At 44.4% G+C, this 15,817-nt stretch overlaps 2 protein-coding genes across 3 annotated transcripts in view; one reads left to right on the top strand and one right to left on the bottom strand.

Annotated features, from left to right (window-relative positions):
* SYN3 (synapsin III) overlaps positions 1-15,817 on the bottom strand; it is a gene marked incomplete at its 5' end in the record, with an annotated part of 180,153 nt that overhangs the window by 89,503 nt on the left and 74,833 nt on the right. The window lies entirely within an intron of this gene.
* Positions 1,394-15,817, top strand: part of TIMP3 (TIMP metallopeptidase inhibitor 3) — a 39,499-nt gene continuing 25,075 nt past the window's right edge. The window contains exon 1 of the mRNA XM_082488162.1: positions 1,394-1,811. Within this exon, the coding sequence (XP_082344288.1) occupies positions 1,688-1,811 (124 nt within the window). The 5' untranslated portion in view covers positions 1,394-1,687. The remainder of the gene's footprint in view (positions 1,812-15,817) is intronic.

Genomic DNA, 15,817 nt, shown 5'->3' with positions numbered 1-15,817 from the left:
CCTGCGTTTCCCACTGTTAGCATTGTAACCTTGACCTCTGCTAGCAACACCCATCTTGAAGCTTTTGTGTACCAATGATCCAAGTAAAAGCCTGTGTTTCCGTAAGACTGGGGGTTTTAATTTTATATGGACAGTATGATTAAAGAAAAGGTGTAGGCAGGCTGTGCTTCACCCAGATGGAGTAGAATTGTAAATCTAAAGACTTAGCTGACTATTTAGAAATTTAGGACAGCTGGTCTCTGGCCTTTAATACCAGCATAATTTATAACTAGACATGCTTAAGTCTTGTAAACCCCGTGGAAAGTACTCTGACACACACACTGGTTTGATACTGTGATTAATCACCCCTCAGTCCCCTTTGCAGGATAATAAGGTTGTCTGTATCTGTATCTTGCAGCTGGCAATCTCCTTCCTTACAGTCCCAGCTCTTCTGTAACAGTTATATTTCTACAGCTGATGATAGAAATTTACAGTTCCAAAAGGGGGATAAAGGAAAACAAAAATTCCACTAGAGCTGCTCTGCTAAAATATACTTTGAGATTAAATGTTGGGAGTGCCTGGGTAGATACCACACTGCTTTTTCCAGCTCGGTTTTAGCAGTTTATGACCCCTTTCTGACTTAAAGCCCGGAGAAGGGGAAGTGATGGGTGGTGGTGTGACAGGAGACGAAGGAGCATTTGAGTAGGGTTAAAAACAGCAGGATGGAATCCTGGTTTGCAGTTCAGCTAGGTCTTGTCCTCTTCCTCCATTCTCTTTTCACTGCCTATTGAAAGAGGAAAAGAAGCAACACACTGCGCTCCTCTTGTATTTTCTGACTGCTTTCTGAGACCCATTTAGAACACTCTTTCACCTCCTCCTGTTTAAAACCAGCCTGTAGACAGCCGAGATGGTTTCGAGGGCGACAGCCCAAGCTTTCCAAGAGAACAAAAAGAAGCCCGGCCTGCATTTTCCAGGTGCACCCCGAGGTGCGGAGCGGGGCGGCTGAAAGGGAGCTGGTCCTGACTGGGGCGGGCTGGGGACTCCGCGAGGCCGGACCCGTCCGGGCACCGACGGCCGCGGGACGGATACTCGCCGATAGTTTTTAAGAGTTTCAACATCCCCCCCCCCCCCGCGGCGGTACCAGCGGCGGGAAGGGACGGGGACTTCTCCTCAGCGCCGCCGGTTACCTGCACCACCGGCCGCGGGTCGCCCAACCGCCACCCGCGCGCGGCGCTCCCCGCACTATTCCCTATAAGGCGCTAAAGCCGCGGCCGCGGCCCCGCCCCGGCCCGCTGGCCTCTCCCGCCGATGAGGTAATGCGGGGCTCCCATTGGTCGGAGGCGGCGGCGCCCCCGGAGCCCGAGAGGGCGCGATCGAGGCTATAACTCCGCGCACCGACCCCGCCGCGGCGCAGCGCAGCTCCGCACCGCTCGGCATAGCACCGTATCGCACAGTAGCGCGCCCCTCAGCCGCTGGGAGCCGCCTGACCTGCCGTGCCTTCAGGCTTTGCACCGTCCCGCCGAGCTAAGGCTGCGCTGCTGAGGCGAGAGAGAGAGAGAGAGAGAGGGGCAGTGTGAGGAGGAGGAGGAGGCAGTCAGTCAGTCAGTCAGTCGCGGGCTGTTAGGGAGCGAGAATAAAGTCAGGCGAGCAAAACAGCTGCTGCCCCCCTGCTCTGCAGAAGTGAGGAGGCACCTCGTGGGGAGGCAACATGACGGCGTGGCTGAGCTTCCTCGTCGTGTTCCTCTGCAGCTGGAACCTGCGGGACTTGGTGGGGGAGGCTTGCACTTGCGTCCCCATCCACCCGCAGGACGCGTTCTGCAACTCCGACATCGGTAAGTGCCGCGGGACGGCGGCCCCTCCTCACCCCGCAGCCGCCCAAGGGGAGGGAGGGGGAAGAAGCGGCCCTGCCGGGGCTGGGGGGACTCCCTGAAGGGGGGAGCCGAGGCCTCTCGCGCGGGGAGGCGGCACCTGCCCCGCCGGTGCGAAGCCGGCGCCTCCAGAAAGTTCCGCGGGAGCCGGCGGGGTTGCGGGCAGCAGTCGGGGCTGTCACCGCGTGTAAGCCGTGGTCCTACGAGCGACCCCGTGAAAGCAGAGGTGGGGCGGGTTAAATCGGGGAGGGGTGACCTGACCTTTGGAGACAGGTATGGCTCGGTAGCCGCCGCACACGGCTGGGTTAGTAAGAGGGGAGGCGGGTGGGTGGCGGACCCCCGCCATGTCCTCCTGAGGGGCGGCAGCAGGCCCCGTCCCGCGGCAGCCTCTCCAAGAAACGCTTTCAAGAAATGAGTGGTTGTAAGAGCGGCTTGTCTCCTACAGGAAGGCAAAAACAGGGGTGGAGGTGCGGGCTGCCAAAACTTCCTCCACGACCTGGTGACAAATAATGGGAGGCAGGACTAGGGGCGAGTTCTCTCAAGCTGGGGAAGCCGCCCGTGGCGGTCGGCGTGGAAAGGTGCGGCTCAGGTAGGCTTGCGGTGCTGCGCCGGTGGACTGGAGGAGCAGGTAGCAAGTGTTCTCCACGCCGTCTGCGTGCTAGGCTGTGATCTCGGCAGCTGCGGGAGGGGTGCGAAAGCGCATGCTTTTTTGGAAAGATGAAACGCTTTTATTGGATCCTTGATGATGTTCTCCGCTATGGGTTTTAGCATCCCTAAGGGTCTCCGCTACACTAACTCTAGATGGGGAACACCCAGAATCTCTCAGAGGAAGAGATAATGGGAGGCTCTGGGCTCAAGTTCTTTGGTTTGTTTGTAGCCGAGGGTGGTTAACCAAATACAGTTGCTGCTTGGTAAGTGTCCTGTGGTAAAGTATATGAAATCAATTAGTGGTGTCCTTTGAGTTAATACTGGACACATGTCCATGTAACAGTAAATACAGGCTGTCACTTCAGCAGTCGTGAGTGGACTGCATGAGTGAAGTCTTCTTGCACCTCTGTGGATTGTCTTAGCACATCATAAAAAGGGTTGGGGGACTCTGCACTGCTGGTACCCACGCAGTAGTGGCTCCAAGCAGAGTCTGCAAAGAAATCCACGTGGCAACTGCTATGGAAGTCAAATAGAAAATAATTCTCACTGCAACAGAACACCCACTGCTATGAACCCTGCCAGTGGCTCTTCCCAGTTAGCCAAGCTTACTGGCAAAAAAATATCTCTTGCCTTTAACTCTTCTACAGAAACTGCAGTTATGCCTGGTTATTCGTGTCTAGTTTATATAGTGTATCTACTCTTGAATGCCAAAAAACCCCATTACATGTTAAAAGTGCTGGGAAGGTTACAGTTTGCTTCAGTGATGATATCCTGGAAAATCCTCATAAAATAGTTTTATACTGGGGAATTCTTCCAGGAAACTGCAGTATTCAAAGTTCTGTTGCCATTTTCATAGTTCAGATCAACAAGCATCCCACCTAAGTGGCAACTGTGAGAGAGATTGTCCTTTCTGTGAAAATGAGATTGGGAAACCATTTTTCCACAGCTAAAGCTGATGACAGCATGTGCCTTTATTAGCTGCATTTTGGGAGAAGGTCTACTTTCTTGCTCTGATTAGGTCATGTTGTACTAGATTAAGGGTAGTTTTCAGTTTAATTCAACTTCTTAAAATGGTGTTAAATACATTTCTGTTATGAATACACACTGACAGTATATTTTTGCTAGAGGCATAAGTGACTAGGGGTATGGTAAACTGTGACGTTTCATATAACAGTACTCCTAAACTTTTGGGCACAAAGTTTTTCTGTTTTCTACTCTGATGTCTGATTGAGTTCAAAGTAGTCCCCTTCATCTCTCCTTTCTCTATTCTGGACTCTATTATATCTCGTGCCTTGGCTTTGCTCTGAGATGTCATAGTTCAAAAAGTTGATGTCAGTAGGGCTGTCATGCCTTCAGACATCACGGCAATGCAAAGGAAGAGAAGCAGAAGGGGAAAGGGCAACTCATTCTAGCAGATGACTTAAATCCAAGTTCGGTTAAGACCACAGTTCTGTGTGATGGATTGAAGCAAAAGTAAATCCTTACATCTGCTAGAACTGTCTGGAAAATGTGATGTTTCTTCAGGCTGATTTTAGTAAATGCTGTCATGTTCTTCATGAGCTGAAAGGGCAAAAAGCACACTAAAGCTTTCTGGCTCTGTAGGAGTTAATCATCTCCATGGAAACTGATGGCAGTGTACTAGTGCAGTGTTTAGACAGACTACACTACACGCTGGGTTATAAAACACATTGTGGGGAAGAAAGGGACTTGGCAGCAAGTTTTTATCGCTCTTGAAACTCCTGACAAAATACCAGCTCAAAAGGGAGGAGTCAATGCAATAAGGGCTGGAGCAAAAGAGCTTTTTAAAATAGCTCCTAAAACAATACAAGAAATTAACTAGCTAGGTGGCAGCCTAGGAGAGGCTTTTCATCTTCAGAAGCACTGCAAGTTGAAGGAGAAAACTTTAAGTGAAGGAGTGTAATGCAAACTCTTACTGTTGGTCTTTCATGCCTAGCCAGTGAAGTCCTACTCTCAAGTTTATTCTCTTTTCTTTTAATCTGATCTCACTAGACATTTAATTTTTGATCTTCCTGTGGCTCAGTTCTGATACAGCCTCCCAACTCTGCAGTCATTAGAAGGTTTTAATCTCTACAGAAACAGATGCTCGAATAAATCCATTGGAAAGGGCAGGATTTCAATATGGACATCCTTTGAAACTGGAGGTTGTGGTCTTCTAAAGGAAGCTTGGACTCCATACACAACAATATATTTTTTTTCTTTATTAAAAAAAAAAAGGAGGGGAATTAAAAAAAAAAAAAAAAGAGGAACTACTGTCAGACTGGTCACAACGGGTCTTTTCACTGAGCCCGTGTTCCAGCATGATGAATGGAGCAAAAATGAAGAGGTGTGTCTCATCTGGCCCTCCAAGGTCAATCAATAATAAAATTGCTGTTTTAACTCTTGGCTTGCTTTCTTTAACTGGATCGATGAGTGCCAGAACAGGCAGTACAATAATTAGACAAACAGCAAGACAAATAGCAACTGCTATGACTTGCCATCTGAACTTTGCTTCTTCCACTCCCACCCCCTGCCTACGACCCCTTCCAGATGTGAATATTTTTCTTTTGTTTGAATTAAGAGACCTTTTGAAAGAACAGACACCAGGCATGCTTTGTTCCATTGTGACAAAACTGTGACATTTCCAGCTGGACATAGCTGACATGAAAAGGGCTTGTTTGTCCTTTTTTTTTGCAGGAGCAGCAGGAACTTTTGAGCTTGGCTGCTGAATGTTGCATTCACAAGTTTGGAAAAACACCTCCTGCCTGGCCCCCTCTGCCCCACCACTCCTTAAAAAAAAGAGAAAAATATGTGAAATTACAGGCTGGATTTTGACAAACCAGTCTGCAAATGATAAAGAAAGTACTTTGTCCACTCCACACCTATCTCACTTTCATCTTATGCATATACTTCAGAAAAGAGCTATGGCACTACTAGGTGTCTCTTACCTCAGTTCAAAGGAGCCTAAATTAACATTCCTTCCTACAGTTTGTGTTGGGGGAAATACCTGTTTCAGCAAAGATGCCAGTGGGTCCCCTCTCCTTTCTAAATAACCTTACTCTTGGTGAGTGGAGTTGGCAAGCTTTGGGGAGCTGAAGGTAAGCTCTTAACCCCAAGGGACTCTAAGGAAGCCATTCCTTCCTCCATACTGTCATACCCATAGCACTGAGTTCACAACACCTGCAGTGGCTAGCATCCTTTTAACTGAGACTGTGATACGAGAAGAGCAAGAGATAGCAGAGAAGGAAGAAACTCATGAATTTGTTTGGCCCAAAGTCTAAGCATCTAATTGAAAACCTGCCCTTTTGCTTCCACTGGTTTTCTTGAGTTGCTCATTCCACCTTTTCACTAATAAGCTAAAAGAGATAGGCAGAACAACTTGATCATAGATGAGATTTTGAGCATGCATTCTTTGCCTTGACATAGGTTCTGTAGTGACGTCACGTGTGCTGTCTTACCCCTTAAGGCAGGCAAGTAAGGTCTGCCAGATTTATTTAGAAGTTAAAATAAACCAGCTCCTATTAATTATTATACCAATCTTTTGAGTTGAAATGAATTTCAAACAAATTCTTTGGGTTACATGTCATGATAATGGTTGCAAAAGTGCTGTAGCCACTGTGGAATCAGACTTTTGTGGAGGAAATAATGATGTGGTTTCATTTTTAAACTGGACTTCCCTTCAAAGCATTTCAGAAGCAGGAAATCTGAGAAGTGTCCCTTAAAACTTAAAAAAAAAAAAGTACCGTAAATTCCATTTTACATGGGAAGCAACTGAGGAAATTTGTTTAACTTTTATGGAATTCCAATGTCCATGGTAAAAATGTGGTGAAAGAGGGTCATGTCTTCTGACGGAAAGATCACCACTCTAAACTGAATTGTCCTATTTAATAGAAGTGGAAATAGAAGTTGCTTATTTGTTGGTTTTGTTGGTTATTTGCAATTGAAGTCCATAGCGGAGTAGAGAGATCACCTTGTGGCATCTGGAGTTAATCACTTCTCCAAATGTGCGTATTAAAAAAAATGTGGTGGAAATTAGTGTTTGGAAGATGTAGTGCAGAATGTTATATAAGGCTCCTTTGGTATCTTGTTCCTATTGCTTATGCTTACTCCAGATTTCCTGCAGGAAGTAACTCCAGCAAGACCTCTGAGCCAGTGGAGATCCAGATGTTCTAACCTTGAGTCTTAGAGCTCCTTGCTTTATGTAGGCATTTCTTTCATTCTTATTTTCAGTGATTTCCCACCTGTTCTTGAGAACGCTCCACTTGTCCACTGCTCCTCTAATGTTTCTGGGAAGAAGTGGGCTGGTGGGAACATCGTTATGTACTGCCATATGCAGTACTAGCATATTTTAGCTTAGCAAAAGTTTTTATCCAGGGTGGGAAAGGGCCTGCTTTGTTCATATCTGTTATTCAGGATTAGCAGATTTGGTTGTTTGATACAGAAGCGACATCAGGTGACACATTCATTCTCAGCTTCATCAGTGGACTTCACATTTTCCAAGACATTTAATCCAGTTAGTCCTGGCTTTTCAGAGACTCTTAGATATGGCAACTGTATTGGCATCTGATGAAATGGATCTCTGTACTAATGCATAATTCCACTGACGGTCACGGTGGGTGGGATCAAGAATCTTCAAGTAGGACCACTCAGTGAGTCACCTTGGCCTTAATCGGGTCTTAAAGCTATTAAGATGAAAACTTAGTTTTTCGATGTAACAATGTTGTCTGAGGTGGTATTTCTTTATCCTCACAGCTCCAGTACCATGTGGTGCTCTCATGTAGCCCAACCAAACATGTGTCACTGAAGCAAGGAGCCTGTTTGGTCTGGGCAGGAGGTCTTGTCATTAAATGAAACTTCCACCAGATGCTCTTTGGAAGTTCATAAGAGCTAGTAAACCTGAGAGGACAGCTTGGTTTGAGTTAGCAGACAATGTTGTGCTTGCCAGCTCTGAACCAGGCTAAGCTGAGGGACTAATTTCGGCCCTAACAATATCTGGAGTGCATGTGGTTGAATTTCCGTTTAATGATGAGATTTTTTTTTTTTTTTTTCGGTTCAAGATGAAGAGGCTTTTTGCTCTGATGTACTCCTTCTTGCTCTAGACTTTCAGGGTATGATTGTGTCTTTCACATGACATTATAAATTGGAAGCAACTTAAATGATACTGGTGAAATGATAGCAGTGTAAAAAATAAGATAGGAAAATTGGGCCTTCAAGCACCAATTAGTTAAGCAAATGCAGGGTTCATTAAACTTAAAGGCCTACAGTAGCTAGTCTAAACCTCTGAAGAATCTCTACATGTAACACTTGAAATTTTACTGGTGTAACTTTAATGGACCGTTAACTGCTCTTTAAGCCAACTACACCTTACATATACTTCTCTGAGACAAGGTTGATCAGGGCAACTGACTATATTTGAAGCTGTTGCACATATTTGCAACTGTCTTAACTTTTCCTTGGCTTAGTGGCACTGAACACTTGTTGCAAATAGCAGAGCTGAAGGTCAACCTCTTTGGTAATGCTCTGTGTTTAAGCACTTGAGGCACAGAGGAGGGAGGCACACTGCTGTGGCTCTATTATAACCCAGAACTCTTCCTCTAAAGCAGATACCTGAAAGCATGCGGAAATTATCAGTGCTCTGCCCTCTGATGACTCTGCTACCAGTGTTATTTGCCCATAGTGGGCTAGGTCCATCTTTAAAACCATCTTTAAATTGGATTTGCTTTGGAATAACCTAAAAAAAGAATGTTAACCAGTGAATTTCAAATTTCTGCTGTTTGAAAGTATTAGGCTGGTGCTCAGCCTGAGGTAAATGAGACCAAGGTGGGTTATATGGATTTATACCCTCTTACGCTAGATCTAAAATTTGGCTCAGTTATCAATATGGTGGACTAGCCTTGTAATTTGTGTAAAGCAGGTGCAGTGCTACTGGTCTCAGCAGTATTTTACCATCTTGTATCAGAGTTGGATTTGACTTGATGGTTTCACGTTTCTAAGAGGAATGTTACAAACACTAGAGAGCTTAAAACTACTGTTAAAAAAAGGTTAAACTTCTACTGTAATGTGAAGTAGTTCCCTTGAGTGACCAGAATGAAGATTTAGTGCATTAATTGACAATGTCTAATAACACAAAAATGCGAGTAGTTCTACACAACCCTGATTATTTTATTTATTCAGAATTTCTGCCAGCTAGAAAAGATTCTGGGAATCTTTTGGAAACAAGATAGAAGTCTCTTGTGTTGTGTGCTGGTAAAATAAATGTTGACTATGAATAGTCCAAATTCCTGATAGTGTTTATATAAGACCTTTCCAAAGGGCAATTTCAGCTCTTAGAAACAGTATACAGGCAATAAAACTGAAGTTAAACAGCAGAGATACATATGCAAAAAATAGCATCAGACCTCATCAGATATCAGCAACAGCTTGGTGAGATGTAGAATCTTATTTTCATCTTGGGAAGAAAGGAAGTGATTTGGGGTGTCCCTCCTGGGACTGAAACATGCCAGGAATGATCAGAGAGCAGTGCTTGGGGAGAACATCGAGGAGGCCATTGTCAACTTAGGGATAAGGTCTTGGATTGTGTTCGTTGGGAACCAGTGGTCTGTGTCAGTGGGCTGAGCTCTGAAAACTTCTGTTTTTGTTACAGATGGGGAAGAAGATGATGTGATCATCTTCATTGAGCGATAGGCTCAATGGGAAACTTGCAATGGGAGAAGGTATTTAGGAGCTGTGGGAGTGGCAAATGACCTTCAAAGATGTTAATAAGGAGTATAAGGAGGAGAGAAGGATTACTGAAGAAGGGAGAGATGCTGTATGGAAGCATTGATGAGGAACTAGATACAGGCTGGTCAAGCTAATAAGAATCATTAGTTGTGACACATGACAGGCCATGTCACCTGAAACTATGTGGGACGTGTCCAAGGTGAATCTAATCCATTCAGGAGAATGAATGGGTACTGTGGCTTCAGGGAACACTTAAGTAGGAGAACCCATATAAAACAATCGGGTGCTGTATTGATTGATCTCTAACAGCCTGTAGTATGTTTGTTTCTGACTAGCAATCAAGGTTAGGCTTTGAAAAAGCTTGGCGGGTGGACTGGCCATGGACAGAGCACATGCACTTTACTCTATCAGGACTCTAGCCAAGTTGTTGCCTTCCTCCATTCAGATGAATGCAAAGTTCCTTCAAATAGCCCTTCCACAAGTGCAGGTTGCATGGGTGTGTGTGCAGGGCTTGGGCTCCTGTTATTTTTGCCAGGTAAGTTATAAGGAAAATACAGCTTGGCTGGAAAATTATGCAGACTGCGCAGCAGGAGAAGCAAATGAAATTAAGCCAGATATACTGTCAAAAGGTACTTTTGATATACATGAAGCAGTAACCTGACCCACTGCAATCAGGAGATTAAAGGAGAGCGTGCAAACAGCAGAGCCGTCATTGTTCAACGTGTATTTGTTATTGATTCTGGACAAAAATACACACTCTAATAAAAAAATCCTTGATCTTCCTTAGTTACCTGTCTGTTGTTAAAGTGTCAGAGCATTGTAATCCTGCTGGTTCTTAAGAGCTTAGAACTGGTATATTGGGGAGATAAAGAAAGGTATGTGAAAGGGCCCAAGGATGAAAAGAGACCCCATAGATTTTTTTCCCTTCTTAATTCCTTGATTTTGACATGAAAAAGCCCAGGTTTCTGCTGGCCTGCACGATCACTGGTACTTCAGCAAAGTGGATATAACTTGCACCAAATTTGCACAACGCTTGCACAGATAGTAATGGCTACACCAGGTGCAACAGCATGAAGGTAACACATTATTACTTGTTGCTCCCTGGAGGTTCATTTGAAAAAAAAAGAAAAAATCCCACAACAGCACATAGGAAACAGGAGTACTTCTATTCCACAGACCCATGTTCAAAATGACCCAAGCTCCTCCTGGCCTAGGCTGAAGGACATGAATTTTAAGTCCCTCGTGCTGGATTGTAATTACAGCATGGGGACTCCAACATCTCTCTGTACGTTTCTCTCTGTATTGGGTGTTACTACCTGCTGGCATTATGTTAGTCTGTTCATTTTCTGTAGAAGAGCACTGGAGCATTTGTTCAGACAAGCTCAATCTCTCATGCTTAGTGAATACACAAACAAGCAAAGGTCTTGCTCCTCTGATGTTGAATTAGCCCTCTCAAAATTCTTAAATCAGCTGTCAATAGGAAGCTGTCCCCCAGTTTTGGTGTTGGTCTCCAAACAGTTAAAGTACAAGGGAAAAAAAAGTGCTTGTACCAAGACAGGAAAACCACAGAATGGAAAGCTTCCACTTGACTTTGAAAGACAGGAAGTGGCTGGTGTTGGAAAGGCAACAGGTAGAGGAGGAGAGATCCAGAGGATATCTGTAGAAAACCAGCTATTCCCCAGACACTTCTCCTTCAGCTCCGTGTTCTTTTGGGGGAAGGAGTTCCAGGCTGGACCTACTGTTCCAAGCCCTTTATACACTTTCCAAACACCCGCCCCAGTTTCCTACTTCCTGCCTCTTCTGGCACTGCTATAAATATCCTGCCTGCCTTTCATAGGTCTAGAGAAATGCACGTTGCAGGTTAAAGGGGACTGAGGTGACAGTATGCAACAGCCTTTAGACGCGCTCTTGTGAAGTGCACAGTTGCTGGGTTCTCTGCTTCAATTTGTGAAGTGTGAGGTTGCTGGGTCCCATGCTTTAAATTTCCCTGAGAAAATGGAGGAAGTCCTTTAAGAGTCAGATAGTCTCTCTGTTTATCATACTCGCCTCTGGACTAGGATACATGGGCCTGTTTTTAAGTAAACAATTTCCTCCAATAAATAATATACTACATATGGCGCAGAGCTAAAAGCTGAAAAATTTCTGGTATTTGGGAGAAGGGAGGGTGGGGAAAAGAGGTTTAAGAAGGAACAGGACACACTAGGCAAGGGACCACACTGCATGGAAAGTATAGCATTTGCAGTAATGAATACCTTAAATGCACTGTTGAAGAGGATCAGTCCAAGAGGAAATAAAACAAAGTGAGCCCTGGGGCACTTCAGTAGCCATCACCTACAGTACTTCAATAGCCACAAAATACAGGGCCCTCCCTAGTATCCTGCAGGGCAAAAATCACAAACCTAGAGAAGCGTGGGAAGACGAGAGCAGCAGTTCCTGTGCAAGAGCCTCTGTGTTGCAAAGGATTGTGCTGGGGGTAAGGGCAGGATGAGTTCTTAAGCCCTTTTTTTTTTACTTTTCTAAATATGAAGAGCAGCACCTGTCCCTTTTTTCTTTCTTTTTTTTTTTTTTCCCCCTTTCCTTTTTTCTTTCCAAGGGGGTGGGGGATTAAGGATTTAGTTGGTTATTTCCTTAGAGGATCAAGATAAAAAGGAGACTTCAATAAGTCTGTTCCCATCTTCTTTACAGACAGTATATTTTCAATAGAATTAAGCAGCTGTCCTGCTTTTCCCCCACTGTGTAACAGTTTGCAGCTTTACATAGAAGCACAGAAATAGAGGATGCCACAATATCAGACAGAACTCTGAAGTGGGACTTTTAAGAGACCCCAAATTATCACAGGAAGGTTTTAACGGATTATTATCCATTCAGAGAGAAGCTTGACTAGACCTGATGGCAAACAGCCAATGACCCTTATCAGTATGTTGCCTTTAACACCTTTACTTTGGAACAAGCACCCTGCAGCAGAACCTGTGATAGTGAGTCATATGTATCATCCAGCTAGGCTGGAGTTCTGATGCTGATAAGACATACCTCCCAGAAGCTTGATGTGGGATAGTCTTGACTTTCCCATAGCCCCCTTCTGTGGCTGTCATCCTAATTCCTCATAGTTAGAGATTGATTCAAACCCTGCAGTTTTAAGTTCCTTCCAGAACCCTTTAAAGGCTTTTGTTATTTTAACTCTGGAGAGTGTATTTTTGTTATCAGGATGAATGTCTAATCTACCTCCCACATGCATTCTAAATTGCAGCTATCTCTTGAGTTTCCCATTGTATTCTGGTTTGCTCTTTTTTCTATGTGACTGGGAGGCCAACAGGATGGGAAGCATGTATTTGCTCATATTTTGTTCTGAGTATTCTCCTGGTGCCAAATAATTACAGGACTATAAAGCCAGGACTAATATATTCTTGTGTTACAGAGCCCTACATATCCCTGCATTGTGTGATTTAGCAGGAGCCTGCTGTAGGAGCGCTGCCAGCTTGATCCCAAAGAGACTTGTCCTTCCCAACAGACTGTTTTGAGAAAACAGCAAGTGGGAAGCAGGTCCTTACTGGCCTTTATTCCTATGCCATGTTTAAATTGGTTGAAGAAATAGTGTAGATTGAAAGAAGCAGACAGCACCTGTGTATTTGGCTGAATCGGAAAAAAAGCTTTCACTAGTACCGGAAAGTTTTCAAGCTGATAGGTTCCTTCCTGTTAGTGGAAGATCTCATGTTTGTTTCTGAATGCCCTTCTCTCACACCGATTTCCTCTAGTACTAATGGCTGTTGGAAGAGGTAGGATAAAGGAAAGCACGGGGTCTTTCTTTCCCTTCTGTCTCAGAAACTGTTTTCCTGTTTGTCTTTTGCAGTATGGTAGCTTGGGCAATTGACGTAAACTTTGTCCTTTGTGCTGTTCAAAGCCCCCCTCTTCTAAATTTGACAACATTGCCTACACACATCCTCACTAGGCTGCATTTTTGACAGGACAGGAGAGTGAACAGAACAGGGTCCTAGCGCGATAGTTGTCTTTGGATATCTGGGGGGTTCACATTTTTGTGCTCGCTCTGTATTTGTTCATCGAGCCATCATAAGGTCAGGACATGGCAGGGTTCCTTCCAGCATATATTTCCTCAATATATATGTGGATCAACAAGGAAAGATTGACGAAAGTTGTTATTGTAAGATTATTGTGGTGGTGCTTTGAGGCAACACCCCCAGGTTATACCATAGAAAAATACGGAAAAGGCAGTTTTTGTTCCAAAAAATACCCAGAGTCCTGAAGGGGGGTGAGGGGTGGGGAGAATTCAAAGGAGTTTTCTAAGAGGAGCTGTTTAGCCCACTTGGACTTCCTTCTCTGAGGAAATCTATCAGAGCTCACAACAGCTATCTTAACTTGGGCAATTAGAACCGAAATGCTGATGCATGTTGTTTCCCCTCTGAATTTTGGACTGTATCTCTTTATTCTATTTTTTCCTCATGAGAACATCTCCACTAGAGTTGCTGCAACAGCTGTATTGTCATAAACATGCTGAAATTCAGTAACGCGGACAACCAGTGTACAGTGGAATCAACAGACCTAGAATGGTTAAAATAAAAAAAAAAAAAGTCTTGTTTCTGTATTCCCAGAGTAATTTCCCTTGGCAAAGACCAAGCACTGAATGGAACTATACACTCATGAGCTAGCTACGTGTTTGCCTGCCAATTTAATAGCAAGAGCAAGCAGGATCTGTGTTCCTTTCACCCAGAAAAGAAAAACTACATTTTGGTGATATAATGATAGTGGTTTCAGCTCCATTTTGGTTTTAGAATGTATTGGCAGCAAAGCTACAGCTGACAGGACCAGGCAATGCCGGTCTACTTTCTGTAGAAGCAGTAATGCTTCAACTATTCCAGGTTGTGTTGCTTCCCTGCCCTGTTTGGAAGGTGGCAGGGGAATCCTTACTTGTCTCAGTGCATTTTCACTAAAATTCCTTACCAGAAAATGTTACTGCAAACTGTGGCAATAAGAATGTAATCTGTGGCTGTTTTGCATAGTTGAATAATTTGTTGTTTTTGTTTTTAAGCCAACTTGTGACTCTTTGAGGCTAGCACTTGCTCCAAACATTATTAATAGCAGTCCTTGTCATTTTAGAGGTTTTATCTTTCATTATTATTCATACATACTCATTTCTGGATTTGCTAATGCGCATTTGCACTTCCTCAGCTTCTTTGCATGTGGAAGGAACAGCATGCACCAGTGTAGCCTGGTTTTGTTAACTGGGGTTCTGCTTATCCCACAGAACATTAGAAGCAAACATGAAACTATACATTGGTGAGCCACACGTCTGATTTTTCTCGGGGGCGGGGGGGGGAAGCCATGTAACTATTCTTAGTTGGTATATGAAGTGTGAAATTAAGCAGTTCCAAGGGGATGAACAACTGCTATTCAGAGGGAGTGCCTTTGTGCTTCTGTCTTCTCCTCAGAGCTACAACAGTTCAGTGTTCCTGACTCAAAGTGTTTCCCTTAGGGTAGTGGAAAATCAGAGCTGGGCAAGGCTGCTAAAAACCCAGGCTTAGACGTGTGCCTCGTGTGCTTGTGTGTACATCTTGCAGTTCAGTGATGACCCTGGTGACTTCTTGAACTTTTAATGACAATGCAGCTGTCTGTTCATGGTGCTAATTGACCCAAAAGCTGATTCCTCCCTCCCCCTCGTTATCCATTCTGTGAATGAGATGTGAAAACAAGACGACGACTTTTCCCGTGCCCTTAGGGCTGTCTGAGCCTGGCAGCAGTGACCCTGCTTGAGTAGAACTGAAAGAGCTGCTGCGCAATGGCCCATACTCCTTTTTAATGGGTTATTAAAATTCCACCTTCTCCCCCCTCCCTCCAGTCCTGTTACAGTTTGGAGTGAAGGCACTTAGGGGAAAACAGCTGCAGGAATAACTTTCCCTCTTTTCTTTCGGAAAGGCAGAGACAGCTGTTCAGTTCCTAAGTCTAGGGATTCCACCACTACTTATTTGGGGCCTGATCCTGCTCCAGTTAAAATCAGTGGAAAGATTCCCATTGGGTTCAACAGGCAGTTGAAGGAAACAGCTTCAGGAAGCAGCCTGCAATCAAACAATACTGCTTCAAAATGTTGGAAACAGCTAGAAAGGAAAAAGAGAGTAGGAAGGCATTTGTCACAGAGCTGACTTGCTGACTTGCCTGCAGTCCTGAAGTACAAGCACTCAGCAGGCCAATGTTTTACTTGAGGAACAGGTTAAATTAGGGTGTTTGTGGTATCCTAAGTCACTTTTTAAAGATAGCTCTAGTATGTCTATGTTCATTTACAGCCTGCAGTGTTGACAGACTTTTATTGGCACAGTGAATTAAAGGACTGATCTCTGATGTTGCATGCTTATTTTAATTTAGATACTCTTAGAGATCATAAAGGATAATGGCTTACTTTTTGAAATTCTGCCAGTTCTCTGCACCTGTGGCTCTCATTGGTCTGAATTTACTTGCTGCTTCTGAAAAATGAGGGGGAAAATGGAATTTACTATTGCTTCTGTCATTAGAGCTTGTTGTTGTCACCTCTGATTTATACAGTGAAAGAGGAGTCTAGAAACTTGCTGGAGAGCATCAGAATTTCTGTTCCATAGAGAATT

This window comes from Vanellus vanellus, assembly GCF_965231255.1.
Source record: "Vanellus vanellus genome assembly, chromosome: 1".
NCBI classification, from domain to species: domain Eukaryota; kingdom Metazoa; phylum Chordata; class Aves; order Charadriiformes; family Charadriidae; genus Vanellus; species Vanellus vanellus.
Note: the sequence above shows the minus strand (reverse complement) of the source record. Positions and strands in the feature narration are given on the sequence as shown.